Source organism: Cyprinus carpio, chromosome A25 (genome assembly GCF_018340385.1).
Source record: "Cyprinus carpio isolate SPL01 chromosome A25, ASM1834038v1, whole genome shotgun sequence".
Classification (NCBI taxonomy): Eukaryota; Metazoa; Chordata; class Actinopteri; order Cypriniformes; family Cyprinidae; genus Cyprinus; species Cyprinus carpio.
The window spans coordinates 5343335-5362489 of NC_056596.1; the positions used below are offsets into that span (position 1 = coordinate 5343335).

Genomic DNA, 19155 nt, shown 5'->3' on the forward strand with positions numbered 1-19155 from the left:
TTTTGATATTACAAGTGTGTGAAAGAAAAAAAAAACTAAAGTCACTTTTTGTCATCTATAAAAATGAACGGAAACACAAATATACTGTACGAAAAAAAGGCAAAAACAGATTATTCCAGGCAAATTGTATGAAACTGCTCTCAGAAGTTGCACTAAAACGTAAAATCTTAATATGACAGGAATACATTTAGTAAATAAAAACTTTATTTTATTAAATTTCACCTCAGTTTTCCGTTGCATTTAAATTAAACGACGACAAACACACGAACTGTCATTTACCTCAGAAACGAGACCGTTGACCCCTCCTCAAGCACGAACCGAGCTGTCATTGCGCTTTTCACAGCCTGGGAATCCGGTAACGGGCTCACATTTCAGACTACAGCTCCGAAATGAACTCCGCTCACGACGGACATTTACAGCACATCCGCCGAGAAACCGTTACGGAGTATTCGCGCCGTTCCACGAGACTCAACTCGGCATCACGCGACGAGAGCGCGCAGATCGATGAAACTTTCAACAGCGCGCGCGTCTTCCTGTAGTCCTTTATTTTAATTATTTATTAACCTTGCGTCTGCCAGTCTACATTGCATACTTAAAATCGAACTGTTTGTAAATTAAATTAAAACCTCTGTGGTGTCACGTGCCATCGGTAGCGTCTTCTTTATTGTTCTAAAGACATAACGGGCTCATAAATACATCCGTACACAAATCCCTGCTAATCACAAATGGCCTACAATTCCCAGGAAGTACGTCATGGCGTGAGCCTATTTGGGGTCTGTGATTCGCGGGCTCCATCTGCAGGATTAAGACATACTATTCATAATTAAAATTTTACCTAATCACATACCTCTTTCAAATACAGTACCAGTAGTAAATGCATATCTTGTTCTTAAAGAAACAGTTTACCCAGAAATGAATATTCTGTCTAATGTCGCAGGACTGTTAATGTTAGGAGCTGTTCATTTTCATCGCATATGCACGCAGTGAAAGTGAATGGTGACTAGTTATAAACAAGGATAAATAAATGATGAGAGAATTTTTATTTGCTGTGAATGAATCAGATTACAGTTGGATCCTTGTCAGTGTAGATAGCTGAATATAATCAGCATAATTGTTGCTTTGAAAGAAATATATTAAATTTACAGTTTTGTCAATGTTATTACTCTGGAAGCAGCAGCATGCAGATCACGAATGAAACCAGAATTTCTTTCAGGGATTCATCTTCACTGAACCCAGCTCTTAAGCTGATTTTGTTTGTCCCACCATCATTTTTCATTGCCAAAGTATCGCAAAAATAAATAAATAAATAAATAATAAAGGCAGCAGGTGTACGTCTTAAACCTGCAGCTCCAACAACAAACAACGAATGCTTTATTTACATCACACTTTAATTCTTGTTTAGGATTGAAAGGAAGGATTTAAGGATAAATCCATTATTTAAATTATAAATGATTTATACACCATGCTGGTATTTGTTTTATTGCCTTTCAGTTATGCTGATTGCAATAGAAATAGTTAGTAATAGAAATAATTATAATAAGGAAAACTGGTAACACTTTATTAATGCATTGGCTTAACTAACAATGAGCATTACATTTGTTACAACATTTATTAATCTTTGTTGACGGTGATTAATTAAAATACAACTGATATTTGTTTGCTTATGTCCAAATAATGTAAACAGATATGACTTTTAATACTGTATTTGGAAATGTTGAAATTAACATTAACTGAGATTAATAAATGCTTTAGAAGTATTTTTATTGTTAGTTGTTGTTAACTAATGTACAGTAGTTAACTAATGTTAATTACTGGAACCTTCATGTAATGTGTTAAACATCAGACACACTAAAGTCATGAAGAAAACATTTATACATGTTAATTTGTTTGTTATCTAATAACATTCACAAATGTCAGTCCGCCTTAATAAGCAGAAGGTAATAAGTAAATAAATATAATGCAATGCATCAAAAATATTAGTGTAAGCACTAGATGGCGCGCCTATGCAACTAATGAGTCTCTTGCCTCAACGTTCCTCTTTCAGCGCATGCGCAGCGCCGTTCTTTGTTGTCACGGTCCAAATTTATCCCGGAATAAGGGCAGCACGCATGTGCCGTGAACCCGGATGTACCAGGACTTGTTTGAATAAAGAACAAAAGCATCGGACTGAAAAAAAAAAAATGCATGATCGAGACTGTTATTAGAAAGTAAAGGAATCTGGTTCCGGTCCCGGTAAAGTACCAGCGCTCGTTTTAGATGATTGATTACAGTAACTCACTTGTTGGAGTTTTAATATTTTTTTAGTCATATAAACGCGATACCAGACCAATGCGTGAACATACTTTCAGCAGTCTATAAATATAACACTGTAGCTTTATTTGCAGTGCTGCAATGCATTTGATTCACGTTTACGGTAAAAAGTATGAACGCGGCAGCAACTGGTCTGAGCCAGAGGTACTGGAGCTGCTGCAGATCTGGTCGGACGTGCCGGTCCAAACCGAGCTTGTGACCTGCCTCAGGAACCAGCATGTGTTCAACCGAATCGCCAGCACTCTGCGGCAGAAGGGCATCAATCGGACCGGGGATCAATGCAGGGAGAAGATCAAAAAGTTGAAGCTGGAGTACAAGCAGAAGACTTTGAGATCCGCGAGGTATTACGAGCTGATGGAAAGGGCGCAGAGCAACCGATCCGCCGCAACCTCCGGTTCAACTTTGCCTTTATGGGGCGGTACGGTGACGAACCAGGCAACCGAAATGCAGGGGTCAGAGGCGCCGGGTCACCCGCCCAGAGCAGGTGAAATACTGGAGATCAAGACGGAGGTGATGAGCTCTGATGATGAAGCGGCGGGCCCGCCTGAGATGCTCTATGAGTTCGGACCTGTTGATGAGGGTGATGAAGGCGCTGCTGAACACAAACATACGGCTCCAAACACCGAGGAGAGCACTGAGATGGACGGAGAGCAGGGAATCACGCATGTCATCTGTTCCCCATCAGGTATCCTAAACAGTCTGTTGATGGATGGATAGATATGGATGTGTAAATACTGATACATACTCCAATAATTACAGTGCAACAGAAACCAAACATCATCTGCATGAATATACACAGATGTTCCACTATAGTGTTCCACTACAGTGTTTATATATGCATATTTCTCAATAATTTTGTTTTTTTTGGGAGGCAAGTAGTTCAGGCAAGCGGTCCCAAACACAATTTTATAAAAAAATTATTTTCAACATATGTTTTTAATGTGCCAGAACAATTTTTTCCCCCCTTTTCTTTATATGAACAGAAACAGACTGTTTTTCAATAACGCATGGAATTTATACAGCGATTCATGACAGCTATAAATTCATAAACACTCTTTTTCTGTTGTTTTTTTTTTTTGGAAAATAATGGCATGCAATGTAATATTATACAATTCAAACTGGTTAGAAATATTCAAATAATTCTAACTAGCTAATTATAATCACAGGTTATTCTCGCAATTTTGACAATTACTCATTTGACAAAATTCATAATCTGTGTTAGCCAAGTAGAAAATGTTACTTTGGTCATGTATTTAAATCAGCATAATATCAATGCAATTTATTTGCAAAAAAAAAAAAAAAAGTTTATGTTTGAATGATATAAAAAACATCTGCCTTGATTTCAGTAACTACAAAGAAACAGTAACAAAACACCATCTGCTTAAAACAGTACACAGTTGTTCAAAAGTTTGGGGTTGATAAGATTTTTTTAAATGTTTCTCAAAAACTTTTATTTGTTTATTTATTTGTTGCTTAGCAATGATGCATTTATTTGATCAAAAATACAGTAAATCAGTAATATTATGAAATACTACTTTCTATTTTAATGTACAATTGAAAATGTCATTTATTCCTGTGATGGAAAACATCATTTTCACCATCATTATTCCGGTCTTGAGTGTCACGTGATCCTTCAGATATCATTCTAATATCCTGATTTGATGCTCAAGAAACAATGTTGAATTGTTGATCTGCTTAAAATACTTATGGAAACCATCATACCATTTTGTTCAGAATATTGCAAAATTCAAAAGTACAGCATTTATTTGAAATGGAGGATTTCTGCAACATATTTTCTTTACTGTCACTATTGATCAGTTTAATGCATCCTTGCTGAATAAAAGTATTAATTTATTTTAAATTAAATAAATACAATCGTACAAATTTATGCATTTGGCTGGCATGTTTATTATTATATATTTTTTGTGCATTTCATTAGTATGTGCATGAAACCCCATGACCTTGCTCTACCAGTTGACCTTCAGGAACTCTTTATATTTTCATTGCAACGTTGTGCAAAAAAAAAAAAAAAATTGATATTATCCATATTTATTTAGAGGGTCTGTGCAGTTTAACAATGCACAGGTATTATTGCAGTATTTATGCCAAACCCGTTGTTGTGTCTCTGCTGTTGGCAGTGATTTACTTTCAGCAGATGTTCTTTACAGTACATGTTATCACACCAACTGTCGCTTTCATACAATTTTGAGATAATTGTTTAGTTAATTTTTCATTCAGTTTTTATTTGGTCTTTTTTTTTTGTCTGCTTGACTGATTTAATGTTACATTTTTGATGATATCACACCACAGATTGCAGTGACCAGAACATGACTGGCTCCTCTGGTGCGGGTGTATCCCCGGCAACAGCTCCCATGGCGATGAGAGAAGGAGGTAGCCATGGCGACCAAGAAGGGGGTTCTGGATCGTTCCATCAGAGGAAGCGTCGCCGAGTGGGACGAGGGGGCGATGGGATGTTATCGAACGCTCTGGCGGGGTATCTAAGCTGGCAGCAGACAGCAGAAGAGCGTTTCCTGGCTCTGGAGGAGGCCCGGATGCGGCAGGAGGCGCAGGCTGAGCAGCGGAGGGAGCAGCAGGAAGAGAGACGAGCAAAGCAAGAGAGAGATCATGAGTTTCGTCTCATGTCCATGTTGACCAGAGTCCTGAGTTCATCACGTGGGACGGAAGATCAGAGTGCTTCCACCAGCAGGGAAACGCTCCCGGTGCCCAGCACATCACAAACCTTGTTCCCCTGTTTGTTACCCAACAGTGCCAAAGCTGTACCCAGCATGCTTTGGGGTGATCAGACGGCCCATTACAGACCGTACCTGTCTCGCCGTGGCAACAGCATGCGGCTGCACCAGGGAATCCTGCAGGAAGGCTACAACCAGTATCACGCCAACAAGCACGACGAGCATTCAAACCCTCATGTTAGTCTCCCTGGAAGCAGTACTGCTTTATTATTTTCGATAACAATTTTCTGCATGAAACATATTGTACTATGATCTGGATTTGGAAAAATAAATTAAACATTTTATACCTATTTTTTTGGTAAGAAATGTATACTTTTATTCAGAAAGGATGCATAAAAATGCATCAAAAGTGGCAGGAAAGACATTTATAACTTTATAAAAGATTTCTATTTTAAGTAAATACTGCTCTTTCGGACTTTCATCAAAGAATCCTGAATAAATATTTTACAGTTTTCACAAAAATATTAAGAAACACACTAAACTGTGTTTCTTGAGCAGCTAATCAGCATATTATAGAATCATAGAATCATAGAAAATCATAGAATGATTTCTGAAGGATCATGTGACACTGATGACTGGAGTAATGATGCTGAAAAATCAGCTTTGCATCACCAAGTGACATTTTAAAAAGAATAAAATAAAAAAAAAAAGAGTTATTTAAAATTTTAATCATATTTTTCAAAATATTGCTGTTTTTACAGTATTTTTGAGCAAATAGATGCAGCCTTGGTGAGCAAAAAAAAAAAAAAAAACTTACTGACCCCAAACTTTTGAACTGTAGTATATGTATATAAAAGTATTAAATGTATTAAGTATTTTTCAAAGTCCAGAAAAAAACATATTCTACTTGTTTTATGCAGAAATTAAAATAAATAAATAAATAAAAATTACTGCACAGCGCAGAACCATATTTAACCACATGATAGTAAATAACAGTCATGTATAAGAAGTAGAAATAAAAGCCTAGTTTAAATAAAATTGTCAAAATATTGAATTTTCAAGTAAAGTGTACACTGTGCCTGCCCTTTTTGTACAGTTTTAATCACCTCTTTTACTTAATTGGTTAATTTTAAATAATCTTGCTGTGTGACAAATTCATGTTCATTTTTAAATCATTTTCATCATTCATTTCATAAAACAATATTCCAGTTTAAATCAAGATTAATTTGATCAAAAAAAAAAAAAACTGCTTATATCAGAGAAGATTTGTGAAAATACATGACCAATCTACAGTCACTTACTTAGTTCATTCTCTGTATGAGAGTACTCATTTGTTCTGATATTATAGACCTTGTATAAACCCAGTATTGGTTTTAAAGGCACTGCTTTGGTTAGTGCTCTTGGGACAGCTTCTGCTTTGTGGTAATTTGCTGTGGTTTTTAATATTTATTTCAGGGCATTATAAACTTAGGAACCAGTGAAAACAAGCTGTGCTTTGACCTCCTGCAGAAAAGGGTAAGAGATATGATGTACTTGTTTAGCATTCATAAGCGAAGATCCTTTTTCATTAGTGATGATTTTCGCCTGGTGAGCAATAAAATAAAAAAAAAGAAGAAAATCCAATTAAAATGACACGAAGTGCTATCACGCTATTATGGAGTCTTTTGGAATGTGCTCTTTTGCCCAGTGAGCAACCACACAAAACACCCTAGCAACTGAATTAAAACAAGCTAAATGCCATTCAGAACACCTTAGCAACCACATACCAATGTCCTAGCAACCATCTACAGCATCCTATCAAGTTTTGCACAGGCAAACACCACTCACATTGCCTTCAGAAGAATACTTTAGTATACTATTATAAAAATATAAAGAATTGTCATCGAGTCTGGATATTAAATGTCACAATGGTTGTTGACCGATTCTTGGTTTCTCCAACAGCTGATGCGACCTGACATGCTTCACATTGAACCTGCTTTCTTACAATACCCCGATTGGAAAGGCCACAGTTTGTAAGCAACCATTATTTCTTCTTTTAAGTCTCTTTGTTTTTCTGCAATATCTATAATTCATTTGACTCTCATTTTTGTGTAAAATCCCATGTTCAGCTTTCATTTCTCAGTATTGATGTTCTTGGGTCTTTCTTTCCCCAAAGCCTTCGAGAGGAAGTTTCTAAGTTCCTGTCAGACTACTGTCGTTCTCCCAAACCTCTAAAACCTGAGAATGTGAGTATTTTTCTGCTTCTGATACATCAGCATTATATTATTTATGGTATTATTTCTGTTAGTCTTACTCTTTCTATTGAAAGAGAAATCCAGACCACATGCTTATGTTCTTCGGTTCTTTCGCAGGTTGTTGTTATGAACGGTTGTGGGTCTTTGTTCTCGGCTTTGGCAGCTACGCTCTGTGACCCAGAAGGTATCAGATCATCTGGTCACCACAGAATATGTCTAGTCTTATGTCTAATTGTGCTGGCATTATGTAATATTTTTTTTACATTCTCACCAAGGCTGCATTTGTGTGATTAAAAATACAGTAAAAATGGTAATAGTGTAAAATATTATAACAATTTAAAAGAACTGTGTTCAATTTTCATGTATTTTAAAATGTGTCATGTCACATGATCCTTTAGAAAAAATTTAATATGCTGATTAAGTGCTCAAAAAACATATATGGCACATATACAGTATATATATATATATATATATATATATATATATATATATATATATATATGTGTGTGTGTGTGTGTGTGTGTGTGTGTGTAAACCATCAGGATTGTTTGATTAATTAAAAGTTCAAAAGAACAGCATTTATTTGAAATATAAATGTTTTGTGCCATTATAAATGCCTGTGACTTTTGATCAATACAATACAATACATTCTCGCTGAATAAAAGTATTAATTTCTTTCAAAAATAAAATATCTTACTGACCCCAATTGTTTAAATGGTAGTGAATATTGGGCAGGCTAATAAATCATGTATAGACCAATAGAAATATCTGCTTGCTGAAAATCAGAATGTTAGTTCTCAGTAATTATAGCCTTTTAATGAATTGAGGAAATATGTAAAAAAAAATTTATAATAATAATTCATTCTACAATCAAACAGTTTTTGAAGGTGGTGCATAATTATACCATAAGTGGCTACTGTATACAGTATGTGTCTGAAATGTTACTTGATATTGTGTGTGTTTTACAGATGCCATTCTTATCCCGTCGCCCTTCTATGGTGTGATTACGGAGGATGTCAGCTTGTACAGCAGTGTCAAACTATACCATGTGCCACTTTATAGTCAGGTGGTTAGCAAAATTCACAATATTTCATAATGTAACATTGCCATATTATAGTGAATTTCATGTGGCTTTACAATTATATTTCTATTTGTATATTATTGTGTTGGTACAGCCCACAGGAAGTGATGTCAGACCATTCCAGCTAACAGTCGAGAAATTGGAGAACTCTCTAAAAGAGGCCAAGAAAGAGGTTATTTTTTAAACTTAAACATACAGTGTACATACATGCTTGAAACTCACACTGTATGAATCTCTTAAAATTGTACTTTCTTTATATAGGGATTGAACATCAAAGCCCTTATCTTGTTAAACCCCCACAATCCTCTGGGAGAAGACTACTCTTAAAATAGATCATCATCCTACAACATTCTAAAAAAATATTACAAAAAACTTCTCACAACAACCAAATCAAAGCCATTTTTTTATTCAGATTCAGATATTTGATGTCTGATATAAGCAAGTAATAAGCCACATATATGATATAAGTCAGTAATAATAATAGCATGTTATTACAAAACCAAAAATGATAATATTCACCCTCATTACAAGCACATATAACTTTGTTTTATGTAACACAACAGATGTTTTTAAGAATGTTTATGCTGCTCTTTTTCCATATAATTAAAGCACATAGTGATGATGATGAATAAATGATGAAAAACTTTTTGCTTGCCAAACTTATGGGTCTGTCATCGCACTTTGTTTTACAAATGTTTTCACAAGCTTCATTAAGTCGCACGTTATTGACGAGAAATTACATTTGTGTTCACGAATGTCATTTGAATTTCTGCCCTCAGCGGCAATAATTTATTCATTCTTTCTCTCTTATCTGCTTCGCACAAGCTTCATGTGATCGTGGATGAGATTTACATGCTCTCTGTGTTCAACGAGGCAGACACGTTTCGCAGTGTTCTCAGCTTGGATGGGTGAGAGACATGCACATAAACTATCTCTCTCTTATTTCTGTGCTTTTTAAATTCTAATTTACTTAGTTTTCTGCTTAATAAACTAATATGCCTTTATCTGAAATTGAAATATACTTCATTACATGTCAAGGAAAATTTAATCTTGTGTTTAATGAATTCAAAAATTACAAATTGTTGACAGAATTACCATTTTTAGCTTAAGTATTATTTTAATAACCTTTATTGAAATGTCAGAAAGGGCTCTTTTTGCTCTTGGTACATGTGAATATTACTTGTACTAATCATTACAAACTACACAAATGCTTCCACAGGTTGCCAGATCCCCAGAGAACCCATGTTATGTGGGGCGTCAGTAAGGTATGTCACTGTTTCATCTGTCAGAAAAGCATTTCCTCAGATTCTTTGTATTGCTTTATTGCATTCAAACATCGTTGTGTACATATAGGACTTTGCTATGGCAGGAATGCGAGTTGGCATGGTCTACTCAGAGAATAGAGATTTGGTTCAGGCCCTGGATCAGCTGGGCTGCTTCCACGGAGTCCCAGGACCCACACAGTACCTGATGGCCCAGCTTCTCAGAGACAGAGGTACACATTCTCTTCCTGGCTTTGTCAATGTTTTGTCTGTTTTTCGCTCTATGGTTGATTCACAATTCCCATACATTCCTTCCCGTCTAGTATGAAAGATTCGTGTTGGTGTGTCCCAAATCGTACTGTTAAAAGGATGGTATACTGTTTCTGGTTGGTTTTTTACATGCTTTTATGGACATAGGGGACGTTTACCTGAGTCCGTTTTCAACAAAAAAATGGAAATCCTTTTATGCATTTTTGGCCATTCATTTAAACGAATATGGCTTTTGGGGGCCTGAAAATGCAAAGTTTTCAAAGTGCATGTTTTTGAAAACTATACAGTTAAAGTGAATTTGTGAAAACGCACTTTACGTGATCAGTCCGTGTGAATACGTATGTGCTCATACGTGTTGTGTTTCTTTACATCGCCAATGTCTGGCCTAGTCAGTTTTGCAGATACATGTGAACGGGAATCATTTTGCGAATGTTGTCTGTATGTGTAACTTTTCTAAATCACAAAGGAAAAACTTTTAGTGTATTGTTGTTGTGTAAACATACCCTTTAACATTACTCCCAATTTTTTAAAAGTCTTCTAAAGCCATACAATTGCTTTTCTAGATGAACAGACCAAATTTAAGTCATTATTCAATGATAACCTTCCCTTCTGGTGAGCAATTGACTATTGGGTCTCGAGTCACTGAGTTGAACTCAAGTACAGTAACAGTCTATTTCAAGAACAAATCATTTAGACTGATTCATTGACAAGAATGATAGTTAACAACAGCACACGGCTGAGTGAGATTCCTTGCTGTTTCTAGACTGGCTGAATAGTGAGTTCCTTCCGGAGAACAGACACAGGCTAAGAGAGGCTCACAGCTTCATGATAGAAGAGCTGAAGAAACTGGACATACCTTTCTTGCACAGGTCTGCGGGTTTCTTCATCTGGGCGGACTTGAGCAAGGTGAGCACCTTCAGAAAAGATTTCTGCATCTAAACTCTTTCAGATCAGTCAGTTTCTGTATGATGATCTTGTGTTTGGGTAGTATCTGAAGGAGAAGACGTTTGCCGAGGAGCTGTCTCTGTGGAGGTGTTTCCTCAAGCACAAGGTTCTGCTGAGCTGCGGTCAGGCCTTCAGCTGTGTGTCTCCAGGCTGGTTCAGAATAATCTTCACTGATCGACTGCACAAACTACAGCTAGGTCTGACGATCACTCTCATTCACATTTCAGTTCCTGTCTTCTTGTAGTGTCTCCTATGCAGTCTGGGTACATGATTGGCATTTATTCCTTTCACATCCTTGTTTTCCAGGTGTGCAGAGGATTAAAAATGCATTAGAAGAACTTCAGAGCTCTTCAGTGCTTGAGACAAAGCAGACAACAAGAGACGAACAGGATGACAGCTGTGGGACAGCGAGGAGGGAAGACACTAAGACAGTGGATGAGGGCAAAGAGCAGACACTCAGGACCTCAAGTGTTCAAACCAAACTTGACACAGTGTGCATTAAGACAGAGCCCCTCTCACTGGCTGATGAAAACTTTACAATTCTTAACGGCCAATCTGACATCCGCTCAGAGAGTCTGGACTCTTTGATTGGTACTCTGCGACAGCAGATCCACGTGTCTGATTGGCTGGAGAAGCACAAGCCTGAGTTACCTGCTGGACAGGACCCAACACAATTGGATGTTTTTACAGACCTGCTCGATAAAGCCAGGAAATAGAGAAACAGTTTGTAGAAACAAGTTTGTGCAACGCAACTGTCAATACAAATAGTTTTTTTAATGAATGATACTTTCACATAATGTACAGTTTAAAGGCAAAGTCTGTAATTGCAGAAACAACACAGCAGCGATCCCTGTAATTAGAGATTGAAACAATTATGGAGAGTCACCACAGCAGTAAATGAAAATGTTGTTATTGTTGGATGTTTTTATACTTTAATTATTACCCTGGCTGTCACAGTAATTGGAGACTGCCCCTTTAATTGAACTCATATCAAATTCGAAGCATCCAATCTATTGTCTCTGAGTTGATTTAAAGGGGTCTAATTGTCAGGAATCAATTTCTTTCAAAATAAGAATTTGGTATAATTGAAATGCATTGTAACTTTTGTTACCTAAAACTTGCTTCTCATTGCTATTTGCTGCTGCTGCTGCAAAAAAAAAAAAAAAAAAAAAAAATGTTCTTAATAAGGATTACTCCTATTTTGTTCTCAAAGTTTGTTTTTAAATTAGACTTTTCTGTAAAAAATATCTAAAAACAAAAAACCTTAAACCTTAAAATGAATTTACTTAAGAAATAGCACTACACAATCTTTAATACATTTAATACATACTTTAATACATCTTTAATACAAGTGTATTTAATCTGATAGTGCAGCAAGAGCATAAAATGCTATTCAGGAATTCCAGATCAGACAAGTCTTCATATCTTGTGACGTGTTATTTCTCAAGTAAAATGATTTTGTTTTTAGATATTTTTACTAAAAAGCCTAACTAAAAACTCATTAAGAATCATTTTTTTGCAGTGTTTCTAACTGTGTGTAGCACCTGCTACTCTGCACGTCCTTCCAAAGGATCCCAATATTAGAAACGAGAGACAGATGTACATTTCCAACAAGATCTCTGATCATTTCAATCAGATCTTAAGAATCTGAATGGCAAAAATCTGTTTTGGCTTTGCAAAGAGAATTTTATTGAAGAATAACTTTATTGACAGCCCATGTGTAAATGCAGCAAAGTTCTGATGCTCATTTTTATATAAACGTCTTAAAGGCAAAGCACAAGAAAGACCTTTTAATGTTTCCGAGAGAGTGCAAAATGTTTTCTTTCTTTTTTTCTTTTCTGTAAATGACTGTTTATGGTGGAAAAAATATTACTAACTTTATAAAGTATACCTCAGGGGGGAAATAATGTATTATATGACACCTCTAAATTAATTTTAAATAATTTAAAGATTTGGCTATTAGTTTTGGGATAAAAGGTGATGCGTTTCTTTTCTTTTGTGAAGATGATTTTGTTCCAAAAATGCCTTGTTTCAGATCTTCATTGATGTTAAATGTTTTAAGGGCTCCTAAATGAAAGAATTAATCAATCGTTTATTAAAATATTTTATATTAAATTATATTTTCATTATGTTGCTCCTTTACAATGACCTGAGACCAGATGCCGCAGTCTCGCTTGTACTGGTGAGAGTACGGCAAAAATGATCTGAGCTCTGTGGCAGAAAGTGAGCGACAGGAAATAAACATGTTCTGCTGGAGAAAAGAGTAGTGATGTCCCGATCCGATCCACGACATCGGTATCATGCAGATACTGGCCCAGAACGCTGGTTCGGAGATCGGAGGGGAGAAAAAAATATGATCCGATGATGAGGCCCATCCATCACTTTTAGGTACTTTTATAATCCTGTTCATCTTTTTTGGATTTTGATAACATTAAGTTAATAACGTGTTTTAATGTTGCATCTGCCTTAATATGCTCTTAGAGTTTCAATATTCCGTTTTATTAATTCAAATCAAATATTCACTTAATCTTTCATTTTTGGCCACCTTTTTGCGATAGAAATGCTAGCCTCTATAACTTCTTCAACAAAAACATGTGGACATCACAACCTGTACAAAAACTAATCATTGGTTTTAAGTAAAATTTTCTTGTGTGTCATTTCTGAACGCTTGAGACTATAAAATTAATCAGACAACTGTATTAGTAAAATCATAGCCATAAGCAACTGTCTAGGTACAATTGAAATGTGTAAATAATAATAGTTTTATTTTTACTTGTTCATTAAATTTTTTGAATGCTTCTGCTAAATACTATTGTACCTGCAAAACACTGTTTATTTTTATTAGTGTATTATGTGTATTTGTAATGTGTATCTTAGATCTATTTTTTTTAAATAACAAAGATAAAATAATGACAAAGATTTTTTTATGTTTATAGGTGGCTAATTGAGCAAAGTGCTTCCATTTATTTTATTATTATTATTAGTATTAGTTCAAGAATAAAATACAAATATCGGACTGATATCGGAATTGGCAAATAGCCAAAGCTGCGGCATTGGTATCGGTATCGGAAGTGAAAAAGTGGTATCGGGACATCCCTAGAAAAGAGAGTGGTTCTTTCCTGTGCCATGACAACACTGCGCAACCCACATGATGTATTGCCACAGTTACTGTTGTTCAGCCTCTTGTGTCGCTTTTCTGAAAGTAAAGTAAGTTATTATATACAAACATATGCATACATACATTTAGATTTTATTTATTTATTTTGATGTTATCTGTTTTTGTTCTCCAGTTCTGGACTTTTAATGAAATGCAGGCTTTGAGCACAGTAAAGTGATTTATAAAATATAATTTTCACTTTCCAAACCACATTGATTCACTGAAACACCCACTCCATTGCGAGTGGGTCTCCATTGTGGGTAGAGGGAAATCTTTACAGTGTCCTATTACGGCGTTGTGAGGGGGAAGTGAGAAAGAAGCATATGTACATCGTCATAAAACCCTCCTGTTTCTGTCTCACTGATTCATTTGATATTTGAACTTGATCAGTCACTGTACTGCATGGAATTAAGTCTCTGTCATTTGAACACATTTTAAAGACTTAAGCCATTCAAGGTAAGCAAACCTAAGAACAATTACTTCTTTTTCGGATGAAATTGCCAACTGTGATGCTTTAAGTTTAGTTTCCAGCTAAATTGTCAACTTTGTTTGTGTAAAGTGTGAGCGATGCAAGGACCAGAACTGGTTGACTCGAGGAGTCGTTTTCGATTTATTGAATCCTGTCTCGGCTTGATGGGCTGTTTGTGCATCAGCTATGCGATCTGGACACCTTGGTGGCTGGATGAGCAGGGTCTGTGGACCTCAGGGAATCAGACCAGACTGGACGACAGCTGGACTACTGAAGACATTACTAAAGGTGTGTGATTATGTGTCTGCTTTTCTCATATATCTTGGGGAATAAAAGTTATTCAGAACAGTCATTCAAACTCTTTGTTTAAAAAAAATAGACTAATAATTATATGTTATGTTATATTATTTTAAATTGTAATATATAATATGCTAAAATACTGGGTCGCCTTACATGCTAAACAAGAAGTTGTTATTTTTGGTCATGTTTTATCTTGACTAGCGAAAGAAGTGAATCATGACTGGTACTAGTGCCTTTGCAAAAACACAGTATGCATACGCCTCTGAAGCTATTTGATTTGATTTTGACCTGTCATGTCGGCAACAGCAACATTTTAGTAGCCCACGTGTGGCCCTCATTCATTTTATAAAACTGCTTTAAATCTTAGAAACTTGCATTCATGTGGCCTCTATAAAAGATGCATAATTGAAAAACAGTAAAAATCCAAATTAAACGCATTCCTGTTACGTGTTTTGCTTTTCAGGCCTTTCATAGCTTTGTTTTCAGAGTTTTAAAATATATAGCCTGAAGGTCTGATCGGAACTGGAAGCTTTAGAGCGGTTTTGTGGCATTTTTGCAGGTTTTGACCTGCCGGGAAGCACAGTGCAGCCAAATGAGTGGAAAACTGTGAAACACTCCTGAATTTCCAACACTGGCATAAAATAATTATATGGTTTTGTGTTGGAGGGGTTTCTACGCTTCGGTGGGCTGCAGCAGACAGGCTATGACACGCTGGACTTGCATTACTCACATGTTTTATTAGTTGTAGCCTGTCTGGTTTTCCCCTAAGTTCAGTTCTTCCTCAGAACAAGACAAGTAAAAAAAATGTAAATAGAGAAGTATGAAGTAATGACTGATCAGTACAGTTTTAAATAGTTTCATAACAAGATGTTGCTCTTCAAGAGCACTCAAACTGAAATTTCATGTCATGATTTTATGCTGGGCATTCTTAAAGGGATAGTTCACCCCAAAATGAAAATGTTGTGTCATTCCCTCATGTCATTCCAAACCTCTATGCTTTTCTTTGTTCAGTGGAACGCCATAGAAGATATATAAGGTTTCTTTTGACTTTCATTATATAGACAAAAAAATTCAATGGAAGTCAGTGGGAACCTTAGACTATAAAATATAAGGCTTTAACATTGCATGCAAATATTATATTATGAAATTACAATTATATATACAGTATGTATATATATATATATATATATATATATATATATATATATATATATATTTATAAGGCCCAATGAGCAGGCTATACTGTATCATGTTCACTGTAAATCTTGAATATTAAAGGTGTTTCCGTCCCTGTCTGGTTTCCACAGCTCTGGAGGCTGAGAGAGTGTTTGCAGTGGTGGCTTTCCTCATGTCGGTGAGCTCTGGACTGCTGTGTCTCATGTTCGCTCTCTGTTGGAGGTCTCAAACTGTGCATTCCTACTCGAACACTCGCTCGCTGCTGATGGCAGGCCAGGCACTTGACCCGAGCACTCTGCTGCTGCTTACACTAGTACCTTCAGGTCAGTACCTCACTATTTAGCTTTCCTTAGCCATGCAATATGCACATGTTTTAACCTTCTCCATTTTTTTCTCTCTACAGGATTTTTCTTTTTTCTCAGCTGGGCGCTTTTTACCCATCAACATATTGGTGAGATCAGGGATGACGTCAGTCGACTCGGCCTGTCCTATTGGCTGGGAGTGGTGGGTTGGGCTTCGCTATTGGCCGTGCTGCCTGTGGTCTTCCTGGCGGAGAAGTTTGTGGTTCCTGACATCCTGCCGGAGTTAAAAAAGACTGCAGAAATGTGGTGGAAGGCTCCCGAGGTTGCACACGCGCGATCGTTTAGTGAGGGTTTCTATCATTCACAGCATAAGTCTCATCCTGACGTTAGGAGGTATTTGTCAGTGCCTTGAACGAGAGGAAGGAGGTAGCAAGAAAATACAAAAGAGAAGAGACTCTTGTCTCGCTGGTATTCTAGCCAACTATATGAGCTGAGCAAATGTCTCACAACAGGGGTTGATGACCTGCATGAGAAACCTGTAACTGCTTTCTGGGATGTGGGACACAAAGCTACAGGTTATAAGGTTGTGCGCTGGCCTTGACAGTGGTATCACAGCTGTATTTGGACGAGGACACCCAAAAATGTGGTTAATGGTATACCAGAGTTCACTATCTGTGTGAGACATAAAGCTGAAAGGATCTTGATGTTGCAGACTATTTCTCCATAACTTTTTATAGCCGTTGTCTGCAATTGTACAGTGACTTCAGGGAGGTCTTTTTTTTAAATGCATTTTAAATATGCTGAATTATTGACTATAAATGTAAATAATTTTCATGGCATAAATCTGTTGTGGTTTGTTCAGCTGTGCCTATAGCACAGTTAACTAAACATGAGTTATATATATATATATATATATATATATATATATATATATATATATATATATATATATATATATATATACACATACACAACACTAAAATTTATATATATATATAAGACACTAAAATAGTGTCTTAAGTAATGCTACTGCTGTTATGGTTACCTCGAATGCATTAATTAGCTCCATATTTAGCAAGAAATGAAAATATGTGTTTTGACTGACTTTTAAAGTTATTGAAACATTAAAAAAAAAATGGTGGTGATCATTTAATTCCAGATTGTTCTGCCCGTGCTCAGTTTTGCAGACAATACTGATTCAAATAGCCACAGAGCACTTTTGACCTGCTAACACTTCTAGGTGCTTATGCAGAATTTAACACTACTAGATGGTGCTACAATTGTTTTTGTTTTTTGCGTCTCTTGTCTTTTTTTATGCGGAAACAGTGCTCTCTACTGGCGATAGTACAAAGAGCATCCTGTTCTGTCTATCATTTGCATTTTTAAAGCTCTATTAATTATACTTTTTGTACTGTTTTTAACCAATAAATAAAATGGTTATCATATAAAGCTGAGTCAGTACCTATCTATCTATCTATCTATCTATCTATCTATCTATCTATCTATCTATCTATCTATCTATCTATCTATCTATCTATCTATCTATCTATCTATCTATCTATCTAATCAAAACATCTGAGACCGTATTGTAGGAGTGATTTTTGATTTCTTATTATTTAGTACTTGTTTGTTTTATTTCAGTACCATTATACTAATTCTAAAAAAAAAAAAAACGTTAGTAATTTTGTTGTTTTCTCATTTCATTTCATTAAATATATAATATATAATAAATATAAATACATTTATTATTTTTTTTATTTTTATTATTGAGTTTAAAAATTTAGTTACTATTTTCAACTTAAAGGGATAGTTTACCCTAAAATGAAAACTCTGACATTGATTACACACCTGAGGATGATTAATTAATTTTTTGGGTGTTTTCATTTTTGGGTGAACTATCCCTTTAAACTTATTTGCCATGACAACATGTAAAGGTTTTGGAGCAAGAACTACAAAATTAATATTAATTCTATACTATATTTACCATGTGCACTTAAAAATAATAATAGACAAATACACAATAGATACCTTTTCACTAGTGGTTCCATGACTTCTGGAACTCACTGCATGCAGACCATTAAAATTATACAGGGAAACAAGTATTGTCTGAGACTGAGGTCATGCCCTCTGTCATTATGTTCTTCATTATCATGGAGACAAAACTGAGACTGAGAGCTTTCTGAACCTGTAGTGTTTACATTCATATCCCACCCAAGATGAGATGAATGAACTGGCTGTGTTAATTGCACATAAATCAGTTGCGGGTGTAATTAAAAGGCAGTTCCATCCTTTTAGCAGTGCCTAATGAGTTTGTTATTAAATCCAGAAAACTTTTTTTTATTCTTTTTTTTTCTTTACTATCAGAAAAGCACCTAATTGGCCTCCTCAGAACCGAACTTGAGTGTCCTTGAAAGTTATGACGGCAGGGAGCTTGAGAGCGTACTGGTTGACATCACCACCTCCCACAAAGGGAGTATAAAAGCTACTCTGTGCGAAAGGTGTGTGTGTCCTGGACATAAGCGGGCACTTAAATAATCGTTTGAGGAGAATTTCAGAGCAGTGCGGCTCTCAGAGGATCTCAGTTGTCCACACAATGCTGCCATGCAGGTGTGCCCTTTTTTATGCTGTGTACACTTTTTAGTGTTATTTACAATTGTTTGTTCCCAGGCGAGGACCTCTTTTTTCTTCTTAAAAGACAGATAACTTTAGCCTGTCCTGAAGTGTCCCTGATGAGCAGGGCAAATGCTGGTCAAAATGAACTTCTGGTTCCTCTTTACAAAAACTTGCCATGGTTACTGTAGTTTACAGCCAAAGTTTCTACAATAATGTGTGGTAACGTGGTATTATTAGCCACCACTGGCATCATTATAATTGACTACCTGTCTCTCCAGCAGGTCCCTGTTCCCCCGCAAAGAAGACTTCGTAGTGCAATTGCTTACATTGGAACATACAACAGATA

At 36.0% G+C, this 19155-nt stretch overlaps 3 protein-coding genes across 5 annotated transcripts in view; 2 read left to right on the plus strand and 1 right to left on the minus strand.

The window, feature by feature from the left end:
* LOC122134158 (furin-1-like) overlaps window positions 1-731 on the minus strand; it is a 99639-nt gene extending 98908 nt beyond the window's left edge. For both annotated transcript variants that reach the window (XM_042715131.1, XM_042715132.1), the window contains exon 1: window positions 280-731. The gene's annotated coding sequence lies outside the window, so the exon portion shown is untranslated. The remainder of the gene's footprint in view (window positions 1-279) is intronic.
* A 1348-nt stretch (window positions 732-2079) lies between these two features.
* Window positions 2080-12921, plus strand: LOC109051087 (1-aminocyclopropane-1-carboxylate synthase homolog (Arabidopsis)(non-functional)). The gene is given in 15 exon segments (XM_042715135.1): window positions 2080-2995; window positions 4621-5237; window positions 6456-6515; window positions 6942-7012; window positions 7156-7225; window positions 7352-7418; window positions 8203-8300; window positions 8410-8487; window positions 8577-8658; window positions 9115-9223; window positions 9535-9580; window positions 9669-9810; window positions 10611-10753; window positions 10836-10989; window positions 11099-12921. Coding segments are annotated over 15 exon segments (2751 nt in total). The 5' UTR covers window positions 2080-2391; the 3' UTR covers window positions 11509-12921.
* Window positions 12922-14169: 1248 nt separating this feature from the next.
* On the plus strand, window positions 14170-17084 carry LOC122135720. 2 transcript variants are annotated; one of them, XM_042715952.1, is made up of 4 exons: window positions 14170-14405; window positions 14509-14706; window positions 16026-16217; window positions 16298-17084. In XM_042715952.1, the coding sequence occupies exons 2-4, from the start codon at window positions 14517-14519 to the stop codon at window positions 16606-16608; spliced, it is 693 nt and encodes a 230-aa protein (XP_042571886.1). In that variant the 5' UTR covers window positions 14170-14405; window positions 14509-14516; the 3' UTR covers window positions 16609-17084. The 2 variants fall into 2 exon arrangements, with proteins under 2 accessions (XP_042571886.1, XP_042571887.1); XM_042715953.1 differs by having other exon boundaries at window positions 14170-14706.
* The last annotated feature ends 2071 nt before the right edge of the window (window positions 17085-19155 follow it).

Excerpts from the sequence above, each read along its gene's own strand:
- LOC122135720 (XM_042715953.1), top strand. The coding sequence starts at position 14,517 with ATGCAAGGACCAGAACTGGTTGACTCGAGGAGTCGTTTTCGATTTATT. Across the intron at positions 14,707-16,025 it reads TACTGAAGACATTACTAAAG|CTCTGGAGGCTGAGAGAGTG; the intron begins GTGTGTGATTAT and ends TGGTTTCCACAG. Across the intron at positions 16,218-16,297 it reads GCTTACACTAGTACCTTCAG|GATTTTTCTTTTTTCTCAGC; the intron begins GTCAGTACCTCA and ends TTCTCTCTACAG.